The 11,672-nt window shown below is 34.2% G+C and overlaps 1 protein-coding gene across 1 annotated transcript; it reads left to right on the top strand.

Annotated features, from left to right (window-relative positions):
- Positions 1-6,754: 6,754 nt before the first annotated feature.
- Positions 6,755-9,347, top strand: LOC149533680 (LRR receptor-like serine/threonine-protein kinase FLS2). Its single transcript, XM_089804800.1, has 2 exons — positions 6,755-7,654; positions 8,738-9,347. Exons 1-2 carry the CDS (start codon positions 6,775-6,777, stop codon positions 9,100-9,102), a joined length of 1,245 nt encoding a protein of 414 aa, XP_089660926.1. The 5' UTR covers positions 6,755-6,774; the 3' UTR covers positions 9,103-9,347.
- The last annotated feature ends 2,325 nt before the right edge of the window (positions 9,348-11,672 follow it).

Raw genomic sequence — 11,672 nt, 5'->3', positions numbered from 1 at the left:
CCATCCATAGTTGTATGGAAAATATGGAAAGAAAGAAACCGTCGTATTTTTAAAGATCAAGAGTAGAATCTAGGTAGATTTATTCTAAATCTAGAAGCTTCAATAGTAGAAGTAATGAATGCTAATCTGAGGAAGACAGCACATGTGGAAGGATCTTTCTCATATTGGGATGGAATTATGAAGAAATTATGGTCCAACCTTATCAATCCACCACTGGTGTATGTGGCAAGCAATAAAGAGGCAAGGGCAAAATGTAAATGGGTCCCTCCTCCCCCAGGTTGGCACAAATTGAACTTTGATGGGGCAGCGAGAGGGAACCCGGGTATAGCCAGGGTAGGATGTATTTTAAATGATGAGAATGGCAGATGGGTAGCAAAGCTAGCTGCCCCGCTTCCTCCTATTTCCAATAACGTGGCAGAACTTGAAGCCTTGGAGAAGGGTCTTCAGCTCTGTCTTAAATTAAGCCTCCCCAAAATCCACATTGAAGGTGATTCTCAAGTCGTTCTTAACGCTATCAGACAAAAAAAGACCCCAAATTGGGTCTTGAATTCGAAACTCCAAGAAGTGTTAATTTTAATAGAGCATTTTGAGGAGATCAATATCAGTCATATTTATCGAGAAGGTAACTCATTGGAAGATGAACTTGCCAATAAGGGTGCGGATGGAGAATCAATTTTATTGTTCAACTCAGATATCTCCCCCCCTTTATAATAACAAGATAGTTACTTATCAATATAATCAACTGCAGATTGATACAAAAGTTACCTTTTTGGGCAAATCCCAAGCCCAGATTTAGTTCCTATTCAAAAGAATTGCATTTATATTCAACCAATTCACAAGCATTAATATTCAGCGAAATATTATCACATCAACTCAAGATATAATTTAAGCAATGTATCATATTGTCAAATATTTATATTCTTTAAAATAATGCTAATTCCTATATCCTTCTGATTTATAATCCTTCATAATAAATCACCTATCTTATAGTATTTAAAATTTATTTTGAAGGTCCAAATTATTAATAATTACTTAATACTAGTTTTTATATATTTATAGTCATATATATATATATATATATATATATCATTTATATTATTTGAAACTACAGGTATATAGATATAATAATATTTTCTTATATATATATAACCAGAGATCAAATATGTTAATCTATTCAGAGATATTAACATACCTGTGTTAGATAGTAACATTAACAAGTATTATAAGTATATAATTAGAATTTAATTATTGAGTACTTTTGGATTAGGATTAAGTCTATTATTTTAATCATTAATAAATTACGCCTTATTTATGATATGTAATTAGCATTCGTAATCTAATTATTAGATAAAACTATCCAAAACCTCCTTCTTCTAGCAACATGAATGATTATTCAGTACTGATATTAATTTTCATTATTCTTTCATTTCAGAAAGAGTACGTGTTGTTCCTTTTTCCCTGTATGTCTCTCCAAAATCGTTCCCAGTGGAGTATTTAATTATAGTTAGTTAATGCCTGTCTGATTCGAGCATGCCAAAGCTGAGGATGATCTCACTCCCATCATCACAAGATATGGAAGGATCTCCCAAGCTTGTATGAATGATCTAAATTATCATGACAGGGTACGAAGTTAGGTTCCAACATCTATGTGAGGTATATGTTAGAGTTCAAGCCAGTTTGTTTTTATTCATGACCGCTGGTTCATTTAAAACTTTAAGGCATTCCTAGAATCATAGTAGAAGGAAAGGTTTAGAGTGAAGATCTTTGGTCATAGTTTCCTCCCCTCTTAGTCTCTGCTTAGAACCTTTGGTACTGTAGTCCTTTGATCGAAGATGGAATCCAACATTCACGTCTTTCACTCTACCAAAACCATAACTATGGCATTCTTAGGCAAAATCAAGACTAAAAGATGGAGCCGGCTGTTGAGAATCACTGATGACATGATTAGATTTGCTGTTAACAGAGCACTGCTTGAAGAAATTTTTTATTATTCTGCAACTTGGAGGACAAACAGCTCCATCATCGGCTCTTTTATTGGGATAATGGTTAGGGCTAAGATCCCTAAGGAGGACATTATACGGCTTTTTTTTTACATTCTCAACCCAGCATGGAGGAAGGGGCTGAAAAAGGCCGTATACAGCATAGATGATAATGGCAGAATTCCATACCCTAAAAAATACATGGGTCTCCCGGAGGGTGATGAAGAATTGAAGATGGCCCCTCGTCGACAAGCCCTAATCATGAGAGAAGGCCTAGCCTTCTATAAGGAATGGCCTCGTATGGAAGCCAACATTAATTTTCTTTTACGCTGGAGAGGGATCATTGAAGAAGACAGCAACGAATGGGTATACAACCACCTCAAACTGCTTAATACATACATTGAGCCGGGAGTCTCCTTCGAGGATCTGAATGCTATCAATTTCGACATCCTCGAGTCTGAAAAAACAAGCAGGGTCTCACTACAAATCGATCTGCCCATGAATATGACCACAGATGATATTGAAAATGAACCTGAAGTGTTTATGGTCACTCGGATAGAATAAGGATGGGGTAGGTCTCTCAGTAGTAAGGACTTTTATATGTAGTGTGTTAATATAGCTTGAAGAATCCGGTCTTAGGTTTGGTTTAAGTAGCTGGAGTAGCTCAGTAGTAGTATAAACTTTATGTTATACTCTGTATCGGACAGATTGATACCTCCTAATTTTGCGCTCTGTTTTGGAATACTAAGGGTCTAGGATCTAATCTCCTCCCATATAAAATCTCTTCTATGGTATATATATGAACATGATAGAATTCTGAAAGTTTAAAACCCCCCTCTAACTTGGGTTTGGATGGAAAATGTGTATATATAACTCTACCTTTTAAACAATAGTATTTAGTTTAAAAGTATGAATGTTGTAGATGCTCCGGTTGGTTGTGAGAAATTGATCATCTGATTAAATTTAGGACTTCATGTAGTAATCCTCTGATGTATGAACATTATAGAACTAATTTGTCTCTGTGTTAAATTTCTTCTGGGTTTCTTCTGCTTCCTTTTAGAATAGTATGTGTCTGTTTCTTATGGTTTCCCTGTAAGTTTATTCTAGAAGAAGTGCTTAATCAGAACTTTCATCTTATTGATGCTTCCTATTATGATTGTTTTCCGAGTTTGTTTCTTATTATGTTGATGGGATTAACATAGATTAATAACAGTGCTCTGATCTAAAATTAGAGGATATGCTCTTTAAAATTTCGTTGTATGAATGAGGCTACTTTTGAGATATCTAGATAATCTTTCTTGAGCAAGATTAACTAGGCCTATTTTGGTTGGAGAAGCACTTGATTAATCTGCTGGAGTATTTATTCTCAAACCCTTAGACCAAACAGGGTATCCTCTTGGTATGCCTTCGTGAAAGAGTGGATTAATGGATAATTCTTAGGAATTATTTGGATAGAGATTTAGTCTACTGGATTGGTCTTTTAAAGTATATGCTATGAGCAGTCATCTGTGATTAATCCTATGACTTGAGGTTTTCACAATATCTGTGTCTTGGAAAATACTTTATTACTGCTTTCCCAGCTATTGGTGTTTCACAGGTATTGATCAGGTGATATCCCATTTTGGTTAGCAAGGAATGTACTCCTATAAACAAAGTTGCAGTTTAATAGGAAAGATTTAGACAGCTAAAAGATGGATACGAGCAGATTCTTTTGCTTTAGATCTTTCTTTTAGGTTGGAGATAAGAGGATATTTGTATTTTACTCGCCTCGAAAGCAAATGTGAATAATAGGAGTATGCCCCGAAATCGTATGTATTGAAAATTTGAAATTGTGATATTATCTACTAGGGTATACTCCTTTTATCATTGTAAAAACTGGGGTATGCCCCTTTTATCAATGTATAATATAGGATTGCGGTCTCGGGCAAGACTGGAAGGTTTCTTTCCCCGTTCTTCCCTACCAGTGCCTGTCAGAATGGAGGACTTTCTGTAAGACTTTGATTTAATTATAATTTAATCAAGGCTTCGGCCGTTTATTGATCCAAAAAAAAAACCATTTTACAATTGGCAAAAATAAACATCAATGTAAAACTAATAAATATATTGAAAATAAGAAATATAAAATATTTAACTTTATAGTTAAACTTGGTAGGAAAAATAAATTGTGATAATTAATATTGATTAGACATTCATTTTTGTTCAAAATGGTGTGAGGTGGAAGATAAAAATATTACTTTTTTAAAAAAATCTAATGAACTTGTCACAAATGTGGAAAAGATAAAGTTGTAATTAATGCATGATAGAGTTGTTAAAAAATATTTGTATTTTTGTTGGAGAAAATTGAATTTTCTCCTTACCAAAAATAGAATGGTCCAATAGAATGAATGAAAAATGTGATTTACAAAATAATGAAAAATCAAAAAAAAATATAAACATTTGAATTTTTTTTTAATTTTTTAAATCTTATGAATTGATTGGTCAATTTAATTGAAAAATTGAATTGAATGAGTAAGAAGAACTAATAAACTCTAAACAATTATGAAAATTAACCATGATACGTTCCTAAAACCAAAACCAATAGATTCTTTACCAAATTTCAACCCAACTCTGAAGGTTTTTGCGACTTTCATTCCATCACTACACTGAACAATAAAAAGGACAGTGGGATGGGACATTAATTCCAGTTCACATTGTTCTACATTAAAGTCATTACATATGGCATCATCCATAGTGCAACTTATATACACCTGTTTGCAATGAAAATATAGTGGATTTAGACTATTTAACACTTTACTAGCCACTGGCTTATACCATTAGTACTAATGAACCTAATTAAGAGAGAGATGGAATTCTACAAACAAGATTTTCACTTTCCATTCCTTCTGTATATCAATCCAAATATACTTAATTTAAAGGCAGCCGATTACCAGTCTAGTGACTACGAACGTACTCTTCCTTTCTTTTTCCCTTTTTCTCAGAAAAAAGTTGAAAGAATATATGCCTTACTTAATCAACACGCTAATATCATAACAGATAAGATTTCCATAAGATCGTACAGCATACAGATTTTGGCAGATACAATGATTATTATTCATATGTTTTGATGTTTGTCAATGTGGAATATTGTAGTAGAGTGCAGGCACCTTTGTGTCTTCTCAGTACTAAGAACACATGCATTTCTGTTCCATGTAATTAAAAGTCCGTGGGCATGTCCTTGTGGCTTTGTCTCCTCCCACTACTAACAGCACTTTCATTTATGTGACTTCTCTACTATTTATTGTTGTTTACACACCATTCTCGAAGAAAAGAAGAAAATTAAATGTTTAATCAAATAAAATTTATTGAGGTGCTTTGATAAATAGATTTACACATCATTATCACTGATATGGATATAAGGCTCCACTCATGAATATCCGTGGCTATGCATGTATCTAAACGGCATAACATAGAAGAAGCAGAATTTGAAAACGAAATTAAGTGGCCTACTTGGTAAGATGCGCGTTTTTGTTTGCTGTACAGACGTTACCTCCACTCATTCTCTTTCTACATATTTAAATTTTGCTTTATCAGTATTTTCATTCTGTGGGTTTCTTTCATGATTGATTTCGAGTCATTCTGATCCCAGGTTGAGATCTATATTTATATGTAAAGCGAATTGAAAGATAGATGCCTCTTTTTTTTTAATGAGATTTAAGGTACAAAGTAGAGAAGAGATGTACTAGTGAATTGAATTCAATAGAGGTTCATTCACTTTTAAATATTGAATTTTTCAGTAATTGAATAATTGATCATTTATATATTAATAGTTGGTAATTTTTTATTAATTTTATCTTTTCAGATTCATGATTGATTTATTTGTACATTAGTACTAGTGATTTATGAAGCACTATTGATGATTGAATGAATAATTATATGTACAATAGAGTCAAGTATTAGTCAATTTTTATTTTTATTTTCACATTCTTTTATGCATAACAGGGAGAAGCTGAAACCTTAGCTGTAAGTAGCATATGAGAACAGCAATAAAAACCAGAAAATTTCAACATTATTTGATCACTAAGGAGTGTTATACCTAAGATGTTCCAATAACCATTGAGTAAAAATTACCAGTCTTGTAGAAAAATGTTCTAATAATGAATGACAAATGCACAGAAAAAAAAATCATAAAAAAATACCAAATATACTATAAAATAAAATAAAATGTAGTATATTCATAAATGTGAAAATGATTCACTAGGGGAAACGAGCCACTTGCCACCCATGTATGCAATGCCACAATGTCGTCACATTAACTGTTACCTTTATCCCTCAATTACGGCCCAAAAATTCACCGTGACCTGCTTACAAACATGACAAAACAAATCACCACACTATTGGAGGGTCTTAGTGGTGGGTTTTGGGGGAATGTTTTAAAATGGCACTTATAGACCACCTCTCACTCTAAATTCTACAGAGAGCTCCATAAATGCAGAAAAACCACTACTGGATGACTTCCCACACACAAACAAAGTAATATACTAACATGAGATAAAAGAATTGGCAAAATTACAAACTAAAACGTAAATCTTAACAAGGAGGGCTAAAGCATATTGGGTGCCAAATGTACAGTCGTGTTGTACCGTTTTGGATCGACGGTCACAAGCGAAACCCATCTTTCATTCTAATATTCCAAGCTTTTTTTTGCAGTTGACATCATCGTCATCTCCAAAGTAGGGCAGCTCTAAAGCCTATACAAGCCTAAATCTATATATTCAGTCCGTCGTAAGTTTTATGGCATAAGGAGATTGTTGTAAACATGGAATTACCCCTTTCTTCTTTCCCCTTGCTGATTTTGACGCTAATGATCCCTGTCTCTGAAGGAGTACGTAACCATTCTCATCTCAGTAGGCGACATAAAGCTCTTATTTCTTCCTCCTTAGTTGCAGCCTTTTTGTTCTTTTGTTTGCTGATATACTTCTTACGTTTGAGGCAAAACAAGAGGAAGAGACAGAGGAAGCAGCTGGATTTCGAGTTTTTCACGAGCTCTGCTCAGCCATGCCGGGCCGGCTCTGTAAAATCAGCAGGGCAGGCCGCAAAGTATTCAAAGGAGTCTCTGGAGACGGCGACCGATACATTCAATGCTGACAACATCATCGGAAGCGGCAAAACCAGCACGGTCTACAAAGGTGTGGACACTTTTTTCCGAATGTTTGCTTCCGATAGCGAAAAGTGGATCGCTGTCAAGATATTGAATTTAGAGAATGATGTATTGAATCCTGAGTATTCGACGAAGTTGGAACAGTTTCTGAATGCTGATCTGAATGTGTTAAGTCGCATATGTCATCGGAATCTGGTGCAAGTAGTGGGAAGTTCTTGGCCGGGTGAGCAGTTTGTGGCTCTGGTTACAAAGTATGTGCCCAACGGAAACCTTGATACGGCCATTCATGGTGTCGAGGAGCCGTTGGACCTGACTAAGCGTCTGAATATAGCCGTTACTATGGCCCAGACATTAGTTTATCTGCACACTTTGTGTGGCTCTCCTATCGTCCATTGCCATTTGAGGCCTACCAATATTCTTCTGGATGACGGCTATGAAGTCCGTGTGAGCGATTATGGTACCGCTGGCATACTGTGGAGTCATCTCCAACAAGAGTGCAGGGCGATTTCTGAGGGAACCATTGGGTACATAGCACCAGGTAAATATTGTAGATTTGATAGGCAGGATTAGGATTCAATTATGTGATTTTCAAGTCTATTGACCCTATTTTAAAAGTAGTAGTTTAGAGGTCAAATCCAACACTTAGCATTCATTGTATCTAGGGGAGACTACCACTAACTTTGGGTACTTGGAACTTCTAATCTGTATGTCGAATTTGCTGATTTTTTCGGTGAACTTTAGTAGGTGGCTGAATAGCTTAAATGTAACATTTGGCTTTTAGGCATTTAGGGAGCTCTATGTAGAACTCGTAGGGTATGAGGTGGTCTGAAAGTGTCATTTTAAAATGTTCGTCTAGAAGGCATTATGTTCACTCCCAATAGTTGCAACCAAGAAAGGTTAAAAATGATCAACTATTAGTACATGTGTTATCGGTTATTAGTACATGTGCTCTTATATTTCGAGGATTTTTATGAGCAGTAATTTGGGGGAGGATAGGTAAGGGTGGACGTGGCGATCATTCAAACATGAGCCGCAACTGGCTCGTCTCCCCTAGTATGGCAAAAAACATTCTGATATTACTCCAGTTTAAGCTGAAACAGTATTGTGATGGATGACCTCTCCCTATGTTTCACTTCTTTAAGCATCACCTAGATGTAATAATTGCTATGTGTTTCATTTATTCTCATGAGAAATGGGTTCTTTCTTGGGAACCACTAGAAAAATGATCCATTATTCACAAGTGTCCTAACTTTTGGCATCTATAGATCTTTAACAGTATGTTCAACAATTTATTTTGCGTTGTTTCTATAAATGAATTAACTATTTACAGCTTTGATTTCAGCTTTTGGATATTCTGAGATCTCTTCCTACAGACTATCAGACAGTGGTAAAAAAGTGACCATTCTAAAAACTATCAGACTGTGGTAAAAAAGTGACCATTCTAAAAAGCAGCTTATACCCACAATGTTCTTGCACCAATAATTGTTTTTAATGATCACTCATTATCATGACAGTCGCTAATTATAAAATATGAGTCAATCAATTTGACTCAAAACTAGCTTTCTTTAAAGTTGCATGTAACTGTTAAAATAAGAGTTTGATATTTGTTGTGTGTTTACAGAGATTGCAGGTATAGATGAGCAGCAGGTGAGTTCCAAAGTCGACGTCTACAGCTTTGGGGTAATCCTGATGGAAATAATGAGTCGGAGAAGGGCAAGTATAGGTTTGGTTTCTGAGGGAGGTGAAAAGGTGAGCTTGCGTGAGTGGATAGAAGTGGGTATGAATGGAGAGAGCGTAGTTCCGCTTGTTGATCCAGCACTTGCAGAGAGCATGTCAGAGAGGCAGAGAGACAAGATTATCAATTTGCTCAAGCTGTCGTTGCTGTGCACAAAAGAAAGGCCAGAGGAGCGTCCGACCATGAGCCAAGTTTTGTCTTGGCTAGTTAATATTAAACAGGACCGTATGGACACTAACGTTGCCTTTTGAAACTAATTAGCGACGTTTCTATGCAGTTACTGTAAGCGTATTAATAGCAGTGTATAGGTACTGGGCGAGTTAAATGTCTGTGCTTGTGAGATTTTACAAGGAGTTAGAAAAATAGATTAGAGTTGTGTACACTGTACAGTGTATATTAAGAGTTGTGTACAGTGTATTTCCTAGAGTGGATTGTTTAAGAGCTGTGGTATTTACATTCTGTTTAATATGATATCTCTGCAGTTTAGGTTGTGTAATTTGAATGCTTTTCCTATGAGCAGTTTTGTGGGACAAGTGATTTATTTTATTAGTTCCGGACTATGGTAGGTAATTATTGCTTTTATTTAATTCAGTTGTATTTTATTATAAATATATTATAGAATTTTAAATTTTAAATTCTATTTATATTTATTAAAGTTTGATAATTTTATCATATTATAAAAATTCATTATTACTATTTATTTACAACTGTATTAATTATGAATCAAAAAAAAAAAAAGAGTGAGAATTTAAAAATAAATTTAAATCAAAAAAATTATCGAATTTGTAAGTTTGCTAGTATGACAAGAGATACATATAACAACTATTGTCATTAAACTACTATCAATCTGTATTAATCAATTATTGAAAATACTCAAATCCTCAAATAGTAGGAAATACTAACATCTATTGATGTACAAATATATTAGACAACTCTCTCAATAAATGACAATACATGCAACATTCATATTTATATTAAAACAAGAGCTACACAAGCGGGTCAAGTCCATGCCTACGATGGAAGAGTGGGAAAGAACTTGAAAGAGGATAGTAGAACGTATAGTTCACCATCAAGCCAATTGTCAGATAAGTTAAGAAAAGGTGAAGACTTTGTTGCTCTTAAGTTCAAAGTTTTAATGTATTCAATTCTACTTCCACCTACAAAGGCTTCTAATTTCACATGCAAAGACTTCTTGCGATAAAACTCATAGTACGTGCTTAGGAAATGCAATGTTTATTTCAATCTAAGTCAAAAGTTCATTTGATTAGAAGACCATTTTCAAGGGCCAAAAAGTTGTTCAACATTCTCAAATCTAAGATAAATCAGACTTTAGAGAGATATGTATAGAACACATATTTAGGCTAACTTCAACTTTCTTTAGAGGGATATGTATACAACATATATATAGGCTAACTTCAACTTTATTTAGAGGGAAGTGCAAAGCATGCCAACCACCTTAAAATAGAAAGTTGATGTCGACTACTCATATAATTGGGATGGGAGGAGATAGTGTCTTGCCAATCGATTTCTATCGATACCGATGAACCCTAACTCCCTCCAAATTTTAGTTTAAGATGCCTTCCAAAAACTACCTAATTGATATTGATGTAATAGTAGAATAATTCAATAATAGTAGGATAGTGAATGCAAAAAGTCATGACATCTTATGTTAATGGAAGTCTCACAATATCACAAATTTCCCTTCTTAGGTCTTCAATTGTTTAATGTGCACAATGTGGTTGGTGTTATACTCTAATCAAGCAATATAAAGTAAAAAATACATTGGCATGTAACAATGGTTGGGGGCTTTGACAATTCCTATAAAAAGAAGGGGAAATTATTAATTCTACATGAACTAGAACAAATCCTTCTTCTTTTTTAAATGTCAAGCCAACAACGTATTTTTTGAAAATGTCAAGCCAATAATGTAGCTCGATTTTCTCAATCTTAATTATAATAGACATTAGAATGACATCACCTTTATCCTTACCTTGGTCTTAGAGTGACATCACCTTTATCTTTACTTTGATCTTAGTCTGAAATGGAGTTAATAGCTTCCTTGAAACATAGGAAATACAAAAGTACTACAAAAATTAAGGTAGAATCCAACCAAGGAGGGAAATGATTCCATATCTATCATGTTTGATTGTTGTCGTGTTGTTTGTTCATTTTTAGGACTAGAATAAAATTTATATATAGGTATTAGAATGGCATCACCTTATCTTTACTTTGATCTTAGGATGACATCACCTTTATCTTTACTTTGGTCTTAGTCTAAAATGGAGTTAATGGCTTCCTTGAAACATAGGAAATATGAAAATATTATAGAAGGTAAGGTAGAATCCAACCAAGGAGGATATTCTAGTAACACATTTTATGCTTTTCTGACTTTCTGTGGAGGACATTTTATTAATGTTTTCCAACATATTGCAACCCACGTTCTCAATTCCATGCCCCCAAAAAATGTTACAAAGTATTTATTCAAACAATCAACAAAATTTCCATTCAAGCTACATTATTTGCAACTCAAAACATGTTACATATGGATCTAAATGTCAAAAGGTTCTCAAACTAATTTATAACAATCTTGAGCTACATAAGTACATTAATATTATAAAAGAGAAATTGTTACAATGTACATCAGCAAATGCATTTGACCAGGCTCAATACTCTATCGGTGGTTCAATTAGAAGCTAATTAGGAAAAATTACTAATTAATGTAAAAAGTAATAGCCATGAAAAAATCAATGCTCACACAACCTTACACAACTTTTTAGTGCACAACATGCTAATTGGGTTTGATTTTCTGACCAAAATTTGC

The sequence above is a fragment of the Cupressus sempervirens genome, chromosome 10, assembly GCF_028749045.1.
Source record: "Cupressus sempervirens isolate cs-2001-9-10 chromosome 10, ASM2874904v1, whole genome shotgun sequence".
Lineage (NCBI taxonomy): Eukaryota > Viridiplantae > Streptophyta > Pinopsida > Cupressales > Cupressaceae > Cupressus > Cupressus sempervirens.
Note: the sequence above shows the minus strand (reverse complement) of the source record. Positions and strands in the feature narration are given on the sequence as shown.